A 24,498-nucleotide genomic window follows, 5' to 3' on the forward strand; every position below is an offset into this window, starting at 1 on the left:
GCGGTCCTTGATGATGCCGGATGCTTTCTCGAGGTAGCCCGAAGTATCGAGTCGATTGGACGAGTCAAGGCTGGCTTTCTTGATGGAATAGATTTGTTGCGGCCTTGGGCAAAGCATTTGCAAAACAAGCTATGATGCACCCAGATTGGATGCCTAAAACGACGTATTTGCAGGAATTTCGTTTAGTTTACCTTAGTTTAGTTTGTAGACGCAGTGTGGAAACAAGCCCTTCGGCCCATCAAGTCAATACAATTAGACCTGGTCAAATCGTTGGTGATATTCACCCTGAGAGACTTGAAGTGCTCGACCAACTCCACTCCAGCACCATTGATAAAACATGGGCGTGTACACTCTCCTGCTTCTTGAAGTTGACGCCTAGCTCCTCCGTTTTGCTGGTTGTGCGGGAAAGGTTGTTATCTTGACACCAGTTTGTTAGCACGCTGTCTCCTTCCTGTCGCCCCTCGCCATTGTTCCAGATTCAGCTCAAACCTATCAGGGACGTAAGCGCAGAATTTGGCTACTCATTCGAGAGCTTCGGATTGAAAGGAGATACCATACCCCTTAGCCCAACACCCCTAATGGCATCGGTGTTGTGAATTATCATGAGGGAGATGTTACCGACTTCCCGTACTAATTGTGAGACAGGAAGTCGCAGTTCCAGCTACAACTAAAGGTGAGGACCCGGGGTGCCTGCAAGGATTTACAGATGTTTGGTCTGAAGTACATGTTGCAGGCAGAGCTAGAGATAATAGATACATGGCCGTGTTACACAAATATTCCAATGATGAGTATAGGGCAGGCAGATGGCGTCTGCATTGGAACTGGCCCGGCGGTAGGCGCTCTTCATTTGATTCAAGGCCACTGCGACGATAACGCTTCATTGCCGCATGGCAATCCGCTCGATGCAGTAAATTATGGTGGATGTCAGAGCTCATTGGACGGTAGTCAATAGGCCACGCGGCGTTCCTTTTCGTTGGCACGGGTATTGTTGTCTTCGTAAAGCAGGCGGGAGCCTGAGATTGTGCAGTAGGAGAACAGAGATGTATTTGAGTAGTTTTACAGCTTGCACACGGAGGCTCTGAAGACAAGGGTGTGACCCCTACCTGAGCCAGTTGCCTTCCGCCCACACAGCCTTACCAAGGATGATCTGTCGTGTGCATCAGTGACTGTGTGTCCAGGTTTCTCTGAGGTTGTCACCACGCGTACCGTCTTTCTGTCGACCTGCCACACCAAGCGAACATACACCGAAGTGAGCTCAACGGCAATGGACGCGATGTTGGAAATGATTTTGCCCATCATTGTGTTCTAGCCTGCGACAGCACGCCAGCCTTGCGACAATCGGTGAGCGTTCATGTACACAGTGTGGGGCTTTCTCTTGGATTGTCCAGCGGTCCTCCTTGTGGCATTTCTTCGGCCATACTTCGTAATCTCCCCAACTAAGGCAAGCTTGCCATAAGTCTTAGTCATAGAGTCATACAGTATGGAAACGGGCTTATCGGCCCAACTTGCTGATGCCGACCAAAATGCCCCATCCACATTAGCGACACTTTCCCCCTTTTGGACGATATCCCTCTAAACCTTTTTTTTATCAATGTGACTATGCAAATGTCTTTTAAATGTACATGGCTCAACTACCATCTCTGGCAGCTCGGTCCACGTGGCCACCACCCTCTGAGTGAACACCTTGCTCCCCAGAATCCTATTAAATCTTTCCCCTGTCACTTTCAACCAGTGCCTTCCTCGCCACTTATTCCGCCGCTTGCAGTGAATCACGCATCGCCATTTTATTCAACGTTCACACGAGTGTTTTATTCTACGCAGTTGTTATTGGATATTGTGTACATGGGGAAGTTTACGCAGGCGCGTCCCAGCTTCAGACCCCACGCTTCATCTTAGTCGGAAGTGCTGTTTTTGGACGTGGTTTTCTCCTAGCGTAACGGGCGGATGATCAGGGTTCTTCGTCTAACGTTCTCAAAGGCGCTCTCATTATAATCACAGAGTCACACAACACAGATATAGACTCTTTGGGCCCCTTTTTGTCCTCGTGCTCAAGATGCGCAATTTAAGCAGGTCCCATTTGCCCGCTCCCATCCATGGGTTCTCCTTACCTTTCCCTCCCATACTTCTGTACAAATCTCTGTATTTGTTATAAGGATAGCCAGGATCCCTTGTCGATCGAGCGCGGTCGGAAATGACAGACTGCCTTTCAGCAATTAGTACCAAGGTGTTTAAATTCAGATTCATTCAGAATCCATTGTGCCTGACATGTGTTTGCCCAGAATTGCTATGGATCGGTGTACCGGATTATATGGGGAAGACGAGTCAGTTTGTTCTACTCTGCCTAAGTTTCAATAAAGGCTCTGCATGCTCTTCACAATTCCACCAAGTTTCGTGTCTCCAACAAATGCACAATCCGATACAACGCTCTCTATTGCAAACCATTGATGTATGTTATTAATTTCTGCGACCCAAACCTGGAGGTCTGAATTAACCCTAATCAACGCCTTTAGCTAGACAACGAAATTAATTCTTATTCTTATTGTTTTCATATTGTTCCTCTCTGCTAATCCATTTTCAAACAATGTAAGAATCCCACCCTGATCGTTTCACAACATACTGTGAAAATATGAAGGCAATCATTGTTTCCCTCTTTTATATTTTACTATTTATTCCAGGTAGTTGCACCTTTCACGGTTTATCTTTCGTTAATAATTTATCTACGTTCTGTGTCAGATCATCTCCTATGTCATAACAGTGTATCGTCCTAATTAATGGTGTTCGCCCATTCAGTCGCGTAAATCGACATAAAGTGTGATATTTAAGTCACTGCAATTTCATTACAGATCCTCCAGTGATCCCCAGAATTGCTTTGGACCAGTATACCGGATTATATGTGGAAGGCGAGTCAGCTAGTCTAACGTGCATCAGTGTCAGCAGCGACAGTGGCGCCCCGTTCATGTTCTACAGACATGGAGAATCGTTGTCGGTCACTGACGGAGGGCGACTCTGGGCAATGCTCCGCATTGATAATATCTCTAAGAGAGACAGTGGGTCGTACACTTGCCGAGACTGGAAAATCGCCGCAGGGACGAAAGTGCAATCTGACCACAGCAAGGTCGTTGATATCATCGTAACGGGTAAATGTTAGGAAGTAGTTATAGATGTACTGCATAGGTCGCTCAAATTCGATTGATTTCACTGAAGTGGTGGCAGATGAGGGCAACGATTTAGGTACATTAAATGATGTGAGGCATCGATATGTTAAACAATGGGAAATTTGTTCCCCAGGATAGAAATGTTAAATAATAGAGGGCAGATGTTGAAGGTCAGAGAGGGCAAGTTTAAAGCACATGTGCGAGGCAGTTCTTGAACAGAGGGTAGTGGGTGCTTGGAACGCACTGTCAGGTGGTGGTGAATGCAGATATGCCATTGGCGACAAAGAGGCTTTTTGATAGGCAAACCAAGACAAAATGGTGGAGTACCTATGATTCTGGATGATCAGCCTTGATCATATTGACTGGCAGAGCTGGATTGAATTCACCCATTATAACTATTTTACCTTTGTTGCACGCATTTCTATTTTCCTCTTTGATGCCATCCCCAACTCCACTACTACTGTTAGGTGGCCTGTACACACCTCCCACTAGCGTTTCCTGCCCCTTTGTGTTTCGTAGCTCTACCCATATCGATTCCACATCCTCAAAGCTAATGGCCTTCCTTTCTATTGCGTTAATCTCCTCTCTAACCAGCAACGCTAACCCACCTCCTTTTCCTTTCTGTGTAAGCCTCCTGAATATTGAATATCATTGGATGTTTAGCTCCCGGCCTTGGTCACCCTGGAGCCATATAAGCCTATATTTAAATTCATAAACCTATGAGCCATTGTTTTTGCACGTTTGCCTTCGCAGATCCTTTGACCATTCCGGTTATATCCTTCGACCAACCCACTGCCGTGTATTTAGAAGGGGAGACGGCCATCTTTACCTGCACTGTCACTGAAGAATTTTCCGGCGAACCCCTCTACGTCTACTTCTACAGAGATGGTCGGATGCTTTCCTCCAGTGAGATAAATCGCAAGCGAAATATTGTAGCGTTCAAGGTTATCGATAAAAACCAAGGGGGGCAGCACCAATGCCGCTACGGAATCTCTGTCAGTGGTCGCTGGTTGTGGTCGCAGCTGAGCGAGGCGCTGTTGGTAACTGTAGCAGGTAAAGAAGTGAGAGAATTGTCTCATCCAAATGTTATCCAATAATTTGATACATTTTTTTTTCTCGCATTGTAACACATGAAATTGCGGCTGAGGAGTTAGTGCAGGGGCAGGGATTTGGATTTTTGGATCATTGAGATCTCTTCGAGGGTTGCGGTGGCCAGTACACATGTGACGGATTGCACCTTAATTGGAGGGGGGACCAACATCATGTCGGGCAGGTTTGCTAATGCTACATAGAAGGGGTTAAACTAGATTGTCAGGTGGTAGGATGTCATACAGGACAGACGCAGATGAGAGGTTAGATGTTGGTATGGAGGGAGGTGAGGGAAAGGTTAGTAAACAGAATAGACAGGTGAATGGCGGAGAGCGAGGAAAGATGGTTGTTTTACACTGCATGTATTTTAATGCAAGGGGCCTGACGGGTAAGGCAGATGAGCTTAGGGCATGGATTGATACGAGTGACTGGGACGTTGTAGCCATTAGCGAAACCTGGTTAAGAGAGTGCAGGATAGGCAACTCAATGTTAGGACCGTATTAGGAACCTGGAGCAGCAGCTCGATGACCTCCGTCTGGTCAGGGAGAGCGAGGAGATCGTAGAGAGGAGTTACAGGGAAGTGGTCACACCAGGATCACAGGAGGCAGACAAGTGGGTCACGGTTAGGAGGGGCAAGGGGCAGAGGCAGGGGCTAGATAGTTCCCCGGTGGCTGTACACCATGGCAATACGTACTCCTGTTTGACTACTGTTGGGGGGGGGGGGGGACATCCTAGCTGGGGGTAGCAACAGCGGCCGAGACTCCGGTACCGAGACCGGCCTTGTTGCTCAGAAGGGTAAGGAAAAGAAGAGGAGGGCAGTAGTAATAAGGGACTCTATAATTAGGGGGTCAGATAGGCGATTCTATGGACACAGTCAGGAGAGCCAGTTGGTAGTTTGCCTCCCTGGTGCCAAGGTCTGGGAGGTGTCTGAACGTGTCCAAGATATCCTGAAATGGGAGGGAGAGGAGCCCGAGGTCGTGGTACATCTAGGTACCAATGACATAGGTAGAAATAGAGAAGAGTTCCTGAAAGGAGAATTTAGGGAGTTAGGAGGCGTGTTAAGGAGAAGGACCGCAAAGGTAACAATCTCAGGATTACTGCCTGTGTCACGCGACAGTGAGAGTAGGAATGGAGCGAGATGGAGGATAAATGCGTTGTTTAAGGACTGGTGCAGAGGGCAGGGATTAAAGTTTCTGGATCATTGGGACCTCTTTTGGGGAAGGTGTGACCTGTACAAAAAAGATGGGTTGCACTTGAACCCGAAAGAGGTGGTGGGTTTCTTAAATGTGTGAGCAGAGAGAGAGGGCTGTAAAATGAGTGTAGAAGCAATAGGTAGCAAGATGAAAAGTAAAAGTGGCGGACGGACAAATCCAGGGCAAAAATCAAAAAGGGCCACTTTTCAACATAATTGTATAAGGGGTAAGAACGTTGTAAAACAAGCCTGAAGGCTTTGTGTATCAATGCAAGCAGCATTCGTAATAAAGTGGATGAGTTGAATGTGCAGATAGCTATTAATGGTTATGCTATAGTTGGGATAACGGAGACATGGCTCCAGGATGACCAAGGCTGGGAGCTGAACATCCAGCGATATTCAATATTCAGGAGGGATAGACATAAAGGAAAATGAGGTGGGGTGATGTTGCTGGTTAGAGAGGAGATTAACGCAATAGAAAGGAAGGACATTAGCTTGGAGGATGTGGAATCGAAATGGGTAGAGCTGCGAAACACTAAGGGGCAGAAAACGCTGGTGGGAGTTGTGTACAGGCCACCAACAGTAGTAGTGGAGTTGGGGATGGCATCAACCAGGAAATTAGAAATGCGTGCAACAAAGGTAAAACAGTTATAATGAGTGACTTCAATCTACATATAGATTGGGTGAATCAGTTTGGCGGAGGTGCTGAGGAAGAGGAATTCTTGGAATGTATGCGGGATAGCTTTCTAAATATAGATTGGGTGAATCAGTTTGGCGGAGGTGCTGAGGAAGAGGAATTCTAGGAATGTATGCGGGATAGCTTTCTAAACCAACATGTAGAGGAACCAACGAGAGAACAGACTATTCTAGACTGGTTATTGAGTAACGAGGAAGAGTTAGTTAGCAGTCTCGTTGAGCGTGGCCCCTTGGGCAAGGGTGGCCATAATATGGTTGAGTTCTTCTTTTGGATGGAGAGTGGCATTGTTAATTCAGATACAAGGGTCCTGAACTTAAAGAAATGTAACTTTGAGGGTATGAGACGTGAATTGGCCAAGATAGACTGGCAGTTGATTCTTAAAGGGTTGACGGTGGATATGCAATGGAAGGCATTTAAATAATGCATGAATGAACTATAACAATTGTTCATCCCTGTTTGGCAAACGAATAAATCAGGGAATGTAGTGCATCCGTGGATAACAAAGGAAATCAGTGATAGTATCAAAACAAATGATGAAGCGTACAAATCAGCCAGAAAAAGCAGCCTACCAGAGGGCTGGGAAAATTCAGATTCCAGCAGTGGAGGCAAAGGGCTTAATTAGGAACGGGAATATAGATTATGAAAGAAAACTGGCAGGGAACATAAAAACTAACTGCAAACGTTTTTATAGATATGTGAAGAACAAAAGATTAGTTAAAACAATTGTAGGTCGCTTGCAGTCAGAAATACGCAGAAATAGGACATGGCAGACCAATTGAATAACTACTTTGGTTCTGTCTTCACTAAGGAAGACATGAATAATCTGCCGGAAATATCAGGGGACCGCGGGTCAAATGATATGGAGGAACTGAGTGAAAACCAGGTTACCCGGGAAGTGGTGTTAGGTAAATTGAATGGATTAAAGGCCGATAAATCCCCAGGGTCAGATAGGCTGCATCCCAGAGTACTTAAGGAAGTAGCCCCGGAAATAGTGGATGTATTAGGGATAATTTTTCAAAACTCTTTAGATTCTGGAGTTGATCCTGAGGATTGGAGTGTAGCTAATGTAACCCCACGTTTTAAAAAGGAGGGAGAGAGAACACCGGGAATTACAGACCAGTTAGTCTAACGTCGGTAGTGGGGAAACTGCTAGAGTCAATTATTAAAGATGCAATAGCAGCACATTTGGAAAGTGGTTAAATAATTGGACAAAGTCAGCATGGATATACGAAAGGAAAATCATGCTTGACGAATCTTATAGAATTTTTCGAGGATGCAACTAGCATAGTGGATAACCGGTGAATGTGTTATATCTGGACTTTCAGAAGGCTTTCGAAAAGGTCCCACATAAGAGATTAGTATACAAACTTAAAGCACACGTTATTGGCGGTTCAGTATTGTTGTGGATAGAGAACTGGCTGGCACAAAGGAAGCAAAGAGTAGGGGTAAACGGAACCTTTTCAGAATGGCAGGCAGAAAGTGGGGTACCGCATGGCTCAGTGCTGGGTCCCAGCTATTTACAATATATATTAATGATTTGGACGAGGGAATTGAATGCAACATCTCCATGTTTGCGGATGACACGAAGCTGGGGGCAGTGTTAGCTGTGAGTAGGATGCTAGGAGGCTGCAAGGTGACTTGGATAGGCTGGGTGAGTGGGCAACTGCATGGCAGATGCAGTATAATGAAGATAAATGTGAGGTTATCCACTTTGGTGTTAAAAACAGGAACGTAGACTGTTATCTGTATGGTGGCCGATTAGGAAAAGGGGAGACGCAACGGGATCTGGGTGTCATGGTACACCAGTCATTGAAAGTAGGCATGCAGGTGCATCGGGCAGCGAAGAAAGCGAATGGTATGTTAGCTTTCATAGCAAATTGATTTGAGTTTTAGGAGCAGGGAGGTTCTACTGCTGTTGTACTTGGTCTTTGTGAGACCACACCTGGATTATTGCGTACAGTTTTGGTCTCCTGATCTGAGGAAATACATGTTTTGCCATAGAGGGAGTGCAGGGAAGGTTCACCAGACTGATTCCTGGGATGTCAGGAATTCATATGAAGAAAGACTGATTAGACTCGCTAGAATTTAGAAGATTGAGGGGGAATCTTATAGAAAATTATTAATTCTTAAGGGGTTGGACAGGCTAGATGCAGGAAGATTGTTCCCGATGTTGGGGAAGTCCAGAACAAGGGGTCACACTTTAAGGATAAGGGGCAAATCTTTTAGGACCAAGATGAATAAACCATTTTGCACACAGAAAGTGGTGAATCTCTGGAATTCTCTGCCACAGAAGGTAGTCGAGGCCAGTTAATTTGCTATATTTAAGAGGGAGTTAGATGTGGCCCTTGTGGCTAAATGGATCAGGGGGTATGGAAAGAAGGCAGGTACAGGATACTGAGTTGGATGATCAGCCATGATCATATTGAATGGCGGTGCAGGCTCGAAGGACCGAATGGCCTATTCCTGCACCTATTTTCTATGTTTCTAAAAGAGCTTCAGGGGAGACAGGGGTGATGGAAGGGAAGGAGGAGGAGGTTGCATTATTGGTGAAGGAGGATGTCACAGCAGTGGGCAGAGACATTACCGTCGGGACATCTAGTGAGGCTATTTGGGTGGAGCTTAGGGAGAAGAAATGGATGACAACTTGGAGGGTATGAGAGAAGGTCTCGCTCAAGTTGACTGGAGCAGATTATTTGAGGGGACAGGGACATCGGCCAAGTGGGATGTTTGTGTGCTGGCAAAAGCTCAGGATAGTAGAGTACGTCCCCGTTGGAATGAATGACAAAACAGGCAAACGTTAAGAAGCTTGGCTGATGAGGGTCATTGAGGCATTGGTCAAAAACCAGAATGATGTGTGTGACGTATAGGCAGCTGGGATCAAGTGCATCCCAGGAGGAGTTTCTTGAAATAAGGAGTAAACTAAAAAAGGGGAACCGATGGGCAAAAAAGAGGCCAAGAGGTAGCTCTGGCGTATAGCATTAAGGACAACCCATAAATAGTGTATACATACATAAGGTGGAAAACAGTAACTAGAGAGAGAGAGAGAGTGGGACCTCTCAGTAATCAAAACGGTCACCTCTATGTGGAGCCACCGGAGATGGGCAATGTCCTCAATGAGTATTTCGCCTCTGTATATATCGAGCAGAAAAACAGTAGGAAGAAGGAACTTGGGACAGTCAATGGCTTTGTTTATAGAGCAGTCAGTGTTACCGTCGAAAATGTACTGAAGGTACTCTCGTGAATGAAGGTAAACAAATCTGCAGGGCCTGATCACATATATCCGAGGCCATTGTGGGAAACCAGAGAGGAAACTGGTTTAAATATACGAGTCGTTCTTAAATATAGGAGGTGTGACAGAAGACTGGAAGGTGTCAAATGTTGTGCCTCTTTTCAAGACTGCAGGGTTTTTGGGAGGTGAAGTGTGAGGTGTTGCACTTGGGGTGTCTAACAAGGGCAGGATCTACACAGTGAATGGCCTCTGTGGAGCGTTGAAGCGCAAAGTGATCTAGGAGTGCCGGTGCATGGTTACTTTAAGTTCAAGTCATTTAAGAATCAGTTAGACAGGTACATGGATATGACATGTTTGGAGGGATATGGACCAAATGCGGTTAGGTGGGACGAACGTAGCTAGGACACGGTATGGGCATGTTGGGCCGAAGGGCCTGTTTCCACACTATACCACTCTATGACTCTATTCTTCCTCCCCCAATTTTTCCTGCCTATACTATGTACCCTGGCTGGGCACTTCAGGAAATGAGGTCTGATTATTATTGCGTCAGTGTGGCCATTCATAGAAACTCTGTGGGCCATAAAGCAGTTGGTGCCCGAGGTGCCAAACAATGCCGCCTGCAATCGAACCCTCGTAAGACTTGCTTGGCGTATTCATTCGTCCTGATACTGAAAGACGTTTTCTGAAGCCAATCGAATTTTACTCTCTCTAAACAATCCCACATAAGATAGGGAAAGGGCCTAAGTAAATCACCCCATCCGGTCGAGAAAGGATCCCGACCCGAAACGTCAACTGTCCATGTTATTTGGTGACGCTGCCTGACACGCTGTGTAACTCCAGCTTTTAGCCTCTTTTCTTGAATGGGTTCTAAGATCGGTTTATGTTAGCTCGGCTTGTGTCCCAATATTAACGTACCACCTTTGGACATTTTCAGCCTACCCTTATCGACCGTCACTCACACTGACCCGCCCGGATCAAGTCTTTGTGGCTGGAGAGTCGATTACAATAACATGCGAATCACCTTCTCCGTATCTCAACATCCATTTCTACTTGTACCGAGGAGGCCAACTGTCGCCTGTCCAAACAGCCACTGCCAACGCAACCCAACACTGGGTCACCTTCGATATGACAGATCAACAGGAGATTGGGATTGAAGATTTCTGGTGCATTTATAAAGTCACTATTTCAGGACGAGAGATAATCTCAGAGCCAAGTGATTACGTAAAAATAACGGTAGTAGGTAAGTTTCAATTTGCATACATCTTTGAAAATAGGTTATTGATTGATTGGGGGAGGTGGGGGCGGGGGGGGGGGGGGGGGGGGGTGATGGGGGGGGGACACGCGCAACGCTTTTTAACGTTGGAGTGACGGTGGAGGCTATGGTAGCAAAATGTACTTTCAGAACTGAGTTAAGGTCTCTGGTGCATCCGCCAGATTCCAGTTTTCTAGTCGTCACCAAATAGCATGAAAAACTACAAACACTGCAATTGCAAAGGCAGAAACGCGTGGATATACGGAAGTGGTTAAACAGCAAATGCCAAGTTCTCTGGAATAAATGGCGCTAGCAACATGTCCAGGACCAGCCACACCCACGCTATGGCCAAGAAAACATATCAAAGCATCTACCTCCTTCGAAGGCCGAGGAAGTTCGACTTGTCCCCAACAACCATCACCAAAGTCCAAAGATATGCCGCAGAAAGCATTTGATTGTGATGTTTCACAGCCTGGTTCGGAAACGGCAGCATCCAAGACGGCGATAAATTGCAGCGAGTTGTGGGCGTAACCCAATTTATCACACAAAACAGCCTCCGTTCCGTTGACTCCATCTACATTTCATCCATACCATCAGATTCAGCGACGGTGTCTTACCAGCTGTTATCAGGCAACCAAATCATCCTACCACAACCAGAGAGCAGCGCTGAACAACTATCTACCTCTTTGCTGAACTACTATATCCCTCTTTTCCCCTCTCGCATCAAACAAAAGGTACAGAAATCTGAAACATATACCATGAGATTCAAGAACAGTTTCTTCCCAGCTGTTATCAGGCAACCGGATCTCCCTCTCATCAGCTAGATAATGACCCTTACCTCCCATCAATCTCATCGGAGACCATTGAATGTTCTTTAATTGCAATTTATCGGACTTCAATATCTTATATTTGCACTAAATGTTGTGGCATTTATCCTGCATCTGTGCACTATCGGGAGGGGGGGCTTGAATGTACCAAATGTATAATATTTTCAGTGAGTGGATAGCACACAAACAAAAACGTTTTCACTGTATCTCGGTACACGTGACCATAATAAATTCAATTAAACTAAACTCCCAACAGCAAAAGTTACCCCTTTTTCACGTGACGACCTACAGGGGGTGCACGTAAGGTCACTGGGTCATAGGGCTCGAGGCACGGAGCCGCTAAATCCAACTGGAAGGCATCCGTCACTTCCGGTATGTGTTATTACTGCTAGAAACTTGTACTTTCCTACCTGTTACAAACCGTGAAAATGTTGAATTTCTGCGCTGAAAAAAATTGTGGGAGTCGGGGTAAGTGTGAGAGACATGTACCCAACTTTATAATTCCAAACGTGAGCGAAATGAAGGTATAGAGAAGCGAGAACTGAAGGGGCTACAGCAGCTAAAGTGCTTGGTAAACATTGAAAATATTGGGAATTATCGCGTTTGCTCACTGCATTTCATCAAGTAAGGCATTATTTGTGTTTTTTCTTTATCCTTTTAGTATCTAAAAATTCTCAGAAATGATAAATCTGGCTGTAAAGTTTTCTTCAGATGCGTTTTTATTTTGTATGTCAAAACCCACGAGAACCATGGGCGACTTAAAAATTACAACCAGATTTATCACTTCTGAAACTTTTAGATGCCAAAGGAATCAAGAAAAAACACAAATAATGCCTTACTGTTGATGAAATGCAGTGAGCAAACGGCTAATGTTCGCCAGGACTCTGGCTGTTGTTGTCCCTCCAGCTCTCACTTCTAATTACCGTCATTTCTCCTCACTTTTGGAATTCTGAAATATGCTAAATGTCTCACACGCTTATCCCGATATCCATAATTATTTTCAGCGCAAAAATTAACAATTTCAGCCGGTTTTAACGGGCCCGCTACGCTGGAAACAATGGTAAGTGCCTACCTGCAGTTCATCGCGTGTAATCCATTTGGAGTAGTGTGGCAACAGTACGGGCCATGACCCGACTGCCGTGAAACCTCCCTATACCAAGTAGCCACGTGAAAAAATGGACTTCTATATCGCAACGATTCGTTTTGTCTTATCCATCCACTCAACCCGCTCTGCAATTTTGAACCAACGTGTTTATTTTACATTTACATGTTTCCGATGTAGTGTGTTTGACTAGATTCGTCGACGTGGTTTCTTTTTGCGCAGTTGCTGTTTGACTTGCTGCATGTTTCATGGACTTAGTATTTTAATACCGAGGGGAAGGCGGTCCATGTTGCGCTATGTTCCACAGGTCTCGCTTGCATTCCATAGTGTTATGGTTTGCACAACGCAGAAAGCGACCCTTCGGCCTACTGACTATTAGAACATAGAACTTAGAACATATAACAGTACTTAATTACTTAGACTTAGTGCCTCGCACACTGTTAAGTGCATTGGGTAGTAAGCTTTCGCCATTCTGTTCGATTATATGCGACGTCTTCCACCCTCGTTAGGCGTGCGTCCCGGGCTTCGAGATACTTCTGTAATGTTTGCCTCCATGTGAGTTTTAATCGGCTTATTTTCCTTATTCCGTCAGGTTGCCATGTCATTGCGATTTCAGGTGCACGATCTGGTGACATTCTGAGTACGTCCTGCAAATTTCATCCTGCGTACCTCTAGGTCCTGCTTTGTTACAGATTCACGGTAGATATCCTCATTTGTGATGTGGTCTCTGTAGCTAGTCTTCAGGATCTTCCTCAAGTAGCGTTATTGGAATGCATCCAATTTATTTTTCGTTTTCAAATGCTCCATGTCTCACTGGCATAGAGGGCTGTAGGAAGGAGTAAGCAATTGTAGAGCTTGACTTTTAGCATCTTGGATATCGCGCCACTAGACCACATTGGCTGCATTCGTCTGAAGACTGATGCAGCTTTACAAATTCTGGATATCTACATCTACATCTCCATCTACTGCGAACATGCTGCCAAGATAGGTGAATCTCGTAGCGTTTTCCACAATTTCCCCACTAATTATCAGTCGGTCTATTGGCTGCTGGTCTCCCGACTGCATGGTCTTAGTCTTCTGGCAGCTGCTCTTTAATCCAATCTTTGGTGCATTCACCTCCACAGCGCTTGTCATCTCTTGAAGGGCGTGTCTCGACTGACATGTACAGCAAAACGTAAAACCAGGCACTGCAGCACACAATGCATACGCCGCCCTTGATACCAAGGCGAAGGCTTATCTGCCGACCATAATCTTTATTTCGAACATTGATGGCAATCAGACAAGTCTACATTATTTCCGTATCCATCCGTTGCTGGTTTTGTTCGGGTGGGTTTAAAACATTGTTACTATTTCCGTCACCACCCCTTCTTCCAGCTGATGTCACTTATCAGCTGCTTTAATCTAAAAACGAGAACTTTCAGATCTTCAGCGTGCACTAGTCTACCGTGTGAATAGACAATTGCGGTATATATCTTTGACTGTTGGATATTCCCGTAAGCGAAGGGCTGAAGTTATTCAGGCACAGGATGTTGGACACTGGAGCAGACAACAATGTCCGCTGGTCTGGCAACGTCTTGTGGAAACTGAAATTCTGAATGTCTCCGTGGGCCCACGTTATCCCCTAACCAACATTACCATCGCCTCGCAGGGGCAACGTGGGTAATGATGCTGCTGTACCCGTTGAGTTTCTCCAGCACTTTTGTCTTCCTTCGATTTCCCAGCATCTGCAGTTCCTTCTTGAACGTGGGTAATGGAATTTGACTTCGGGACTAAAGTCTCTGTTCCTTCATTTTCTTTTTCAATTCAAACTCATTAATTTATTCAGGAAACCCCGTGGAATGATATTCTTGGCTGCTTCCACTAAACAAACGTTATCCCTCTTGCACACTACGTTCACTCGCTCGTGAGGCCGCGCATTAATACTCTATTCAGTTTTGCTCACCTTCCTACATGAAATATGCCATTGACTGGGAAGAGGGCACGGACGATTTACGAGGATGCTGGGAGAATTTGAAAGTCTGCCTTACAAGGAGATGTTGGACAGAGTATGTTTTTATTACATGGAGCGCCAGAAGATGAGGGAGGAACTTACAGATATGTGTAAAATCTTGAGGGGAATTCATAGGGTGAATATTCAGATTTTTGCATAGGGAATACATAGATAGACGTAGAAAATAGCTGCAGGAGTAGGCCATTCGGTCCTTCGAGCCTGCACCGCCATTCAATATGATCATGGCTGATCATCCAACTCAGTATCCCGTACCTGCCTTCTCTCCATACCCCTTGATCCCTTTAGACACAAGGGCCACATCTAACTCCCTCTTAAATATAGCCAATGAACTGGCCTCAACTACCTTCTGCGGGAGAGAATTCCAGAGATTCACCACTCTCTGTGAAGGTAATCAATACGTAGAGGGAATAGATTTAAAGTGAGGAGGGAGATTGCATAGTGCAAAGTGTGTATTGAACACAGAGGCAACCTCTTCACATAGAGAGCATTGGAACCAGTTGCCAGAAGAGGTAGCTAAGGTAGTTTCAATAGCAACATTTAAAATACATTAGCACAGGATAGGAAAGGTTGAAGATGCTTAACGTGGACAAATGGGCCTGCTTCACACGAGAACCTGTTCTGTATAGAATTCGCGCAAATAGCGTGTAGCCTTGCTGAGTGACTATGCCTCTTTATGAAAGCGCGCACAGCATTCTAATAATCTATCCATTTATTTTGTATAGATACGCTACAAACACCAACGGCCTCATTTGATCAAGCAAGCGGCGTCTATATAGAAGGGGAACCGATAACCATCATCTGTACGGTGAACAGTGACTACGATCATTCCGTGAAATTTTACCGAGAAAACGAGCTGTTGGCCACCACTCAAGTTGTGACAAGGGGCAGCACTGCCATGATCGCTTTAGCCAGCAGACACCAACAAGGGCAGTACCATTGTCAGTATCAGGCTGTCGTCGGGAAAAGACGCTTGTTGTCCAGGCAAAGCCAAAACGTGAACTTAACTGTCATCGGTGAGTGACGGTAGGGGAATCAATGGATATGGGGGGAAGGCAGGCACGGGTTATTGATTGGGGACGATCAGCCATGATCACAATACATGTGATCAATGTGCTCAAAGGGCCGAATGGCACCTATTTTCTATGTTTCTATGTTTCTAGTACTTATATTTGTCATTAGCAGGCAGTGCACACGAACCTGTCACTCAGTCAATTCTGTCACTCAGTCAAATATAACATCGATGCCTCTGACATCAGTAATCACACCGATGTTCTTAGTGTGGGGCCCGCGCTGCTGACATGCTGGCAGCCATGAAGCAAACCCGTGATTCCCTTTACTTTTCTATAGCCACGCTGTAAATTCCATGGCTTTTCAAAAGTAGGAATCACAAATCGATCGCTCCTTACTTTTTCATTCCCACATTATTCGGCATAAGATGTTGGAATTCATATTGCGTGATCCGCCCATGACGTGGATTCGTATTTGTGACCTTAATCCGAAAATAATATGTTCAATTCAAAACGATGTTCCTCACTTTGCTGTCCTTACTGACTGCACTCATGACATTTTGACGTGCTTTATAATGTCCATCATCTTCGATGAACATATATTCTGCCATCAAGTTGCTTGACTTGTGAGCTTCAATTGTAATACAGCAGAAGTTTAGTTTTCTATCATTCCTTCAACCATCATTGTTCCCACAGATCCGCTACCTCGACCAAGGATATCGCTTACGGAAACGACCGGGGTGTATACAGGGGGAGAAACAGTCTCTATTGCCTGCAACGTGAACAGGATGTATCCCGACGACGTCTACTTTTACAGAAATAATGCACTTTTGACCTCTCGCCAAATATCTACAGTGCGCAACACTGGCACTTTCCTAGTTAATCATTCAAGTCAGGGAGGATGGTACAAATGTAAATACGGGATCCATACTAAAAAACGGAGGTTGGAATCGAAATTCAGCAAGGCTGTATCGGTCACGATAGCAGGTGATTCAAATGGAGTGAAGGTTTTTGGAGTTTTCAACGCAGACCGGATTCCGTTAAATTGAAACATTTAAAATATAACATCGATGCCTCTGAAATCAGTAATGAATGGAATGACCCCCAGAAATTAGTGGGTTAACATGTGATGAGCCTTTGACGGCACTGGGCCTGTACTCGCTGGAGTTTAGAAGCATTAATGGGATATATTGGATGTGGAGAAGATGTTTCTACTGGTGGGGAGTCTAGGATTAGAAGTCTTAGCCTCAGAATGAAAAGACGTTCATTCACGAAGGAGATGAGGAGGAATTTATGCTGTTAGAGGGGTACTGAATCTGTAAAATTCTTTGCCACGGAACAATGTGGAGGCCGTCAATGGATAATTTATGGCATATATAGATAGATTCTTGATTTGTATGGGTGTCATGGATTATAGGGAGAAGGCATGGGAATGGGTCAAGAGTGGAGATAGATCAGCTATATTATAGACGCGATGGGTCGAATGGCTTAATTATGCTTATAATCACTTATAATCTTATGATCTTAGGAACCTATGACCTCGGAAAAATAAAAACAGCCACAGCATACCGGCGAGTGCATGAACAGAAACAAGCTTTCACAGCAATGGTTTTGGTTGAGTTGCATTATGCTCGTAACCCTTTCATATCTTATATTCCTAAAGACAGAGCAGCGGGTGTGGTACGAATCATCTTTCGGGGCAGCAATCCTCTTGGTGTCATCCGTCCTTTTGGTCGCCCTGTTTCTGACAATTAAGCACCCTTGACGTGACTCTTCAGACCCAAGCAATTTGCCAACATCGAAGGGACGGCGGAGGTTCGTGGTCTATCGGCCAGAGAGTTGAATAGCACGGATTACGATCCACGGTCCCCGGGTCCATTCCGACTATATTGTCATGTTGGTTGACCTCGTTTTCGGTCCAAAACCTTCCAAACCTATTCTTTCCGTAGAAATTAATATATGGATGACATATTATCTGATTTCATCGGCCTAAATACGATCCGCAACCCACATAGAATTATTTGCACTTCTACCTAAAAACCTATTTAACACTACTATCATATCTGCCTCCACAACCACCCCGGCAAAGTGTTCCAGGACTTTACCACTCCTTCCTAGCTCATCTTTAATATAATTTTCCCCACTCATCTTATAGCGATTCACTCTAGTGTTGGACATTTTCACCCGAGAGAAAGGTTTTGACTGCCAGCCCTATCTATGTTTTTTTTTTAAATTGTTTAACATACATCAAGGCTCCTTTCACCCCTACGTCTCAGAAGGAACAATACGAATGTATCCAACCTCTTGTAACTTAAGCCCTCTATTCGAGGCAGGATGATCAAGTTCTTTGCAGTGCTATTCGTCAAACACTCGTTCACTGAATAGATTTCGGAAGAGGTGTTCCAGACAACACGTTTAGTTATACTAAAATATTAGACAGACTGCGCCCTAGGATTCTTGTCAACTTGACAATTGTACCTAGAATAAGCTTGCTAATGAGAAGCGACCGATTATGTTTTATTGCCATTTAAAGCACGTTTAAATAGAAAGATTAAACGATAACTTACCGTTTGAAGTTTGATCTTTATGTTTTGAAAAGACGGCGCGAAGATGCTTTTGAACAGCCTCAATATATCTCAGACTTGAATATTCGCGGTACCTTTCATGCAGCTGAAGGAATAATACTCACCTATCGCCACGAGATTAGGTGGTTGATTGAGAGCATCTGCTGACACTAAATTTTGTTCGATCCTATTTTGTTTGTTCCCTCTGGCTCTGGGGGGGGGGCCGGGGGGGGGGGGGGGGGGGGGGGGGGGGGGGGGGGGGGGGGGGGGGGGGGGGTGGGAGACTGAGTGTCAATCGAGCTCTCTCTAACTCTCTCTTAAATCCAACCAGTGATTTGGCCTGCACTGCCCTCTGTGGCAAGGAATGCCACAAATTCACAACTCTCTGGTTGAAAACGTTTTTTCTCACCTCAGTCTTAAATGGCCTCCCCTTTATTCTAAGACTGTGGCCCCTGGTTCTGGACTCGCCCAACATTTGGATCATTTTTCCTGCATCTAGCTTGCCAGGCATTTTATAATTGTATACGTTTCTATAACATCACCCCTCATCCTTCTAAACTCCAGTGAATACAAGCCCAGTCTTTTCAAACTTTACTCATATATTCAACCTTTCCGCATGTGGAAAGTTGAGTAGGCATATAACTGTTGTGTATGTATAGAACCCGCTGCAGCATAGCGGTTTCAGCCACTAACATTTTAGGAATGATATCCTTGCACACGAGTGCTAAGGCGCCTTGATGCACTTCAGAATTTGTGTTCCATCCACCGACCTCGCAAATCAACGGAATCCCTCTTGTGAGAGTTTTCCGAACTTGTTGGAGTTTTTAATCTTAAAATTTACTTTCGCCAATCCGAATGTCCCACATGGTGATGTTCGGTACATCGGGCGCTTGCAGTTAACAGGATTAACATACTTTTTTTTAAACATTGTTCACCTTATTCAGCTTGTGTGAAGTCAAGTGTATAATGCTACTTGTCAGTTCTGCCTCAACTGGTTCACATATCCCATAGGGAATGGTAAATTTTGTTCCCGAATACTGACAGCTCTTTTTTACTGGTGAGCAGAAAGATATTATCCATTGTTGAGGGAATCCTCAATCTCCCAGCCTCAGTGCGGGAGATATCCTCAGGCATCTGAATTGAACTGCCCGTATCGATGCCTTTTATCTTTACCAGTTTGCATTTTAATTTAATTAGCAAGTTTGAGCAAATATTAACATTGTTTTAAACAATAAACTGCATTATCAAGGATAATCTATGGTAAGTAAGTAAGTAAGTAAGTAAGTAAGTAAGTAAGTAAGTAAGTAAGTAAGTAAGTAAGTAAGTAAGTAAGTAAGTAAGTAAGTAAGTAAGTAAGTAAGTAAGTAAGTAAGTAAGTAAGTAAGTAAGTAAGTAATTAAGTAAGTAAGTAATTAAGTAATTAAGTAAGTAAGTAAGTAAGTAAGTAAGTAAGTAAGTAAGTAAGTAAGTAAGTAAGTAAGTAAGTAAGTAAGTAAGTAAGTAAGTAAGTAAGTAAGTAAGTACGTTTATTGGCGAAGTATTCACGTACTAGGAATTTGCCTTGGTGCTCCGCACACAAGTAACAACATGACATACAGTGACAGTTACGAATGACTCAGAAAACACAAATCATTCATAATAATAAAACATTAATGATAAAACGCCATTGATCAGGCATGTGAACCAACAAAATTCCAGATTCCTCCCCATCCTGGATAAGTCCAATCAGGGTTGTGTCGTCCGCAAACTTGAGAAGCTTGACAGAGGTGGCTGTGGAGGTGCAGTCGTTGGCGTAGAGAGAATAGAGGAGAGGAGAGAGTATTCAGCCTTGCGGTGCTTCTATGCTGAGTGTTTGCGGGTCGGAGATGTGCTTTCCAAGCCTCGCATGCTGCTTCGTGTCTGCCAGGAAGTTGGTGATCCACTGACAGAGGGGTTCAAGCACAGACAACTCGGAACGTGATAATTCAGTACAGTGGCGTTGCAGTTACAAAGAAAGTATAGATTTAAAAACAAAGCTGGGTCTAAAATAAGGTATTTTGGAGGATCGGGTTTATTTGTAGAAGCTTTTATCTATCACGCAGATAATAGTTGCTATCGGGAATGCGCTGCGTGGAGGTCTGTTGGAAGTAGCCGTTCCATATCTGGGCGAGCGCTTCAGTCGCCGTGGTACCACACGTTGATGCCAGACCAACCAGATATGCCAGACACCACACGTTAGTTATGCCCCTGTCCCCTTTAGGAAACTTGAACGGAAACCTCTGGAGACTTTGCGCCCCACCCAAGGTTTCCGTGCGGTTCCCGGTGGTTTTTGTCAGTCTCCCTAATGGTCGAAAGTGGTTTCGGCTTCTCCTATGTTCCGGCGATTATTTCAAAAGATTCAAAACAGGCCGCGCCTAAAGATAGGTTGCCGTTTAAAAATCGGCATTTTTTTAGTCGAAGCCGGTTGCGATGCTAGTTGAAGGTGGTTGCCGGAGGTTGCAGGTGGTTGCCGGAGGTTGCAGGTGTTTGCCGGAGGTTGCAGGTAGTGGAAGGTAAGGCAAGACCTTCCACTACCTGCAAAGGATTGCAGGGGTTACTTGAAGTTAGATAAAGCAATATTCATGCCAGTAGGTTGAAAGCTACACAAGCGAAATATAAGATGCTGTTCCTCCAATTAGTAATTAGTCTCACTCTGACAAAGGAGGAAGCCTCGGACAGAAAGGTCAGTGTGGGAATAGGAAGAGGAATTAGAGTTTTTTGGAAAAAACGGAAAAAACCTCTGCACTCCCTCCCCTCTCCATCTGCCCCCCCCCCCCCCCCCCCCCCCCAAGTCGCACCTGGTTCCCGTTCTCACATAGCAAACAGCTAACAATGGCTTCTTTCCATTACCATTGTTACTTTTTTACATTTATTTCATTTATTTGTTCTATATCTGTCTGTAGCTCCCGTTTCCCTTTTCCCTCTCGTATAAAGAAGGATTTCGACTGGAAACGTCACCTATTCATTTTCTACAGAAATGCTGACTTTCCCTCTTATGTTTATTGAAACTACGAGTGTTTTGCTGTAAGGTGAAATGCGACTTTTTATCAAAACGTGAGCGGATCACTGTCAGCAGAATGTTCGTTATGTGCGAAAGCCCTTACCAGAACAATTTAAGGGGCCATAAACTTCAGATATAGGCTGCTTGGATAGGTCAGCAGTATCTGCGTTGGAAACTGGATTCATCCCATAAGAACTTTAAGCAACGTCGTCATAGGTTCACTGAACTTTCATACATGGATACAATTTAATTGGGTGCTTTCCATGATTCTTCTGCACACATGTGTTGGCTACTTTATTAGCAACACCGAATAAAACAAGCATTCATAATGTCCTTCTGTTTGCCAAGTGGACCCACCTGGTCTCATCCTATCACAGATAATTACCTTTTCGTTTCGGTTTGTTCTTCTACAGATGCACCATATACAACAATTTATCAGAATACGTCACAGTTTGGTTTGGGAACAGCTCGAGGGCCCGAGAAATTGCAGCGAATTGTGTCTCAGCCCAGACCAACACCAAAAACAACCTTCCTTCTATTGACACAATTTGTACCTCACACTGCCTCGGCAAGACCAGCAACATAATCAAGAACGAGTTGCACCCTGACCACTGTCTTCTCAACTCTATCATCAGACAAAATATATAGAAGTCTGAAAACGCGCACCTCCAGTTTCAGGGATAGTTTCCTCCCAGATGTTATCAGGCAACTGAATCACCCTACCTCAACTCGAGAGCAATATGAAGTACCAACTACCTGTTGGTATCCTTAGAACTACCCTTGATCGGACTTTGCTGGCTTTACCTTGCACTAAACATTATTTTCTAATAATCATGTATCGATACACTGGAAATGGATCGATTGTACACATGTTATTTCTTTCCGCTGACTAGTTAGCAGGCAATACAATTGACATTTCTCTGCACCCCGATGCACGTGATAATAAACTAAACTAGACTGAACTGACCTGTTATTATTGTCACGTATGCCGAATTGGTACAGAGATGAACTTTGTTTTACTTGCTGTCTGGGTTAATCTGATTTTGCATGAGTACAGTAAAAGCGTGCAAGAGTACAATGTGCATGTCGAAAGGAGATCGGAAACAGGGTTCAGAATCCAGTGATGCCGCAACAGCGAAGTTGCCTGTTGTGCTTACCCTTCCCCCAACCTTTCCTGTTACTAAAGCGTAACATTTTCCGCCCTTTCCTAGCTCTAATGATGTCTCTTGGACCTGAAAGTAGTCGTCCAGATGATTTTATTGTCGGAACAATGACATTCTTAATTCCGCAGCACAGCAATTGTGCAAATATATAACTCAATGCACACCTTAATTAACAACAAAATATTCAGTAAGAACATGGAAGGAATGTATTGCAAAAACAAAAATAAAGCTCCAAAGAGTTTACTTGTAGTTTGCAGTGTTCAATAGTCTGACATTGCTTGGTAAAAGCTGTTCCTGAGCCTGGACGTTAGAGATTTCAGTTTCCTATACCATCTTCTTGAAGGCAGCAGTGAATTGAAAGTGTGGCCTGGGTTGTGGGGATCCTTAATGATGCTGGCTGCCTTGTTGAGGCTGCGTCTCTGATACATGCATTGGATGATGGTGAGATCATTACCCGTGATGGACAGGGCAACGTTCACCACTTTTTGTAATCTCCTTCGTCCAACAGACAAAATAAAATAGATAATAGAAAATAGGTGAAGGAGTAGGGCAGTCGGTCCTTCGAGCCACCACCGCCATTCAATGTGATCATGGCATATCATCCTGGACGTTCCTGGACGTTCGAGTTGCCAAACCAGGTCGTGCTGCAACCAGCCAATATGTTTCCGGCCGTAACCATGTAGACCTTCTAGGGTTATTCGTGCACATGCCAAATTTCCATAATCTTCTAAAGAAGTAGAGGCGTTATTGGGCTCCCTTATGACTACATCAATTTGCTGTGTCCACGCCATATCTTCAGAGATATGCAGGACCAGTAACTGGAAGCTGGTAAACAACGCCACCACCGACCAATCAGTTATTTGATTTTAATTTAAGAGCAACGTTTTTATTCTTGTACCATACGGTCAGACGATCGATCTCCCTCCTTTACTCTGACTTAACATTATCCATATTAATCCGAACATTGTGGAATCATCGGCGAATTGAGTTAAAACGTTGTACCACTAGCGATACACTCATGGGTATTGAGTGAGTTGAGCAGGGGGTGAACACACAGCCAGGAGCTGTCCGTGTGCTGAAGGTTATCGAGGAGGAATTGTTGCTAATTCGTACCGATTATGTTATGTTGTTGAGGAAATCGATGATCCAGGTTCAACGGGGATGCGCAGATACCTATTTCTTGATGTTTTGGACGGGCTGATGACGCTGAACGCCGAGCTGCAATCTATGAACAACATATCTGGTCCAAAGCTGAGTGGAGAACCAACGAGAGTGCACCCTGTATGCAGACACTGAATCTCTTCTCTCTGTTTCGAGTATTTGTTTTTCTATGCCTGCAGTAACGATTTGACGTTGACTGAAGTCATCGGGAGTTATTGATCATTAAAGCACATGACACTGCTGGCGTCGATTTCTAATTGTTTTACTCATTACATTTATTGCAGATCAGTTACTACAACCCGAAATATCTATTAATCAACCGACTGCGGTATACTTACGAGGCGATACTCTAAAATTAACCTGTACTACAGCAAGGAAATACCGTGGAAAAGTCTACTTTTTCAGAGATAATCAGATAATCGCTTCCCGTCACCTCTTCGCCAAGTACCATATGAAAACATTTACATCCATCGGCCTTACTGAAGCAGGAAGCTACCAGTGCAAATATGGAACCCGTATTAAGGAAAGATGGTTGGAATCGCGGCTCAGTGAGGCTGTGAATGTGACCATTGTGGGTAAGTGACGAGGTCCAGAAATTATTAACATAAAGCTTCAAACAGGAAGACAATAATACAAATATAGTTGGCAATACGCAAAATAAAAGGAGAAAGCGTAAAAAAAAAACACTCCATAGGAGATGCTACCACTCCTGAGAGTGATAGCAAGCAATCTATGCAGTTCAAAGATTGTTTGATAACTATGTGAAAGTGAAATGCAATAGTGCTAAATGGCACAGAGAGAGAGAGAGAGAGAGAGAGGGAGAAAGAGAGAGAGGGTGGGGGAGTTGTGGGTGGGAGGGCTGCGAATTTGGCTAAGAGGGAGACAGACAGACAAACAGACAGACAGACAGACAGACAGACAGACAGACAGACAGACAGACAGACAGACAGACAGACAGACAGACAGACAGACAGACAGACAGACAGACAGACAGACAGACAGACAGACAGACAGACAGACAGACAGACAG

The 24,498-nt window shown here is 44.5% G+C and overlaps 1 protein-coding gene across 1 annotated transcript; it reads left to right on the forward strand.

Annotated features, from left to right (window-relative positions):
* Window positions 1-10,299: 10,299 nt before the first annotated feature.
* LOC129714293 (uncharacterized) lies at window positions 10,300-24,111 on the forward strand. Its single transcript, XM_055663854.1, has 4 exons — window positions 10,300-10,602; window positions 15,277-15,567; window positions 16,258-16,548; window positions 23,753-24,111. The coding sequence occupies exons 1-4, from the start codon at window positions 10,488-10,490 to the stop codon at window positions 24,049-24,051; spliced, it is 996 nt and encodes a 331-aa protein (XP_055519829.1). The 5' UTR covers window positions 10,300-10,487; the 3' UTR covers window positions 24,052-24,111.
* The last annotated feature ends 387 nt before the right edge of the window (window positions 24,112-24,498 follow it).

Source organism: Leucoraja erinacea, chromosome 38, assembly GCF_028641065.1.
Source record: "Leucoraja erinacea ecotype New England chromosome 38, Leri_hhj_1, whole genome shotgun sequence".
Taxonomy (NCBI): Eukaryota; Metazoa; Chordata; class Chondrichthyes; order Rajiformes; family Rajidae; genus Leucoraja; species Leucoraja erinaceus.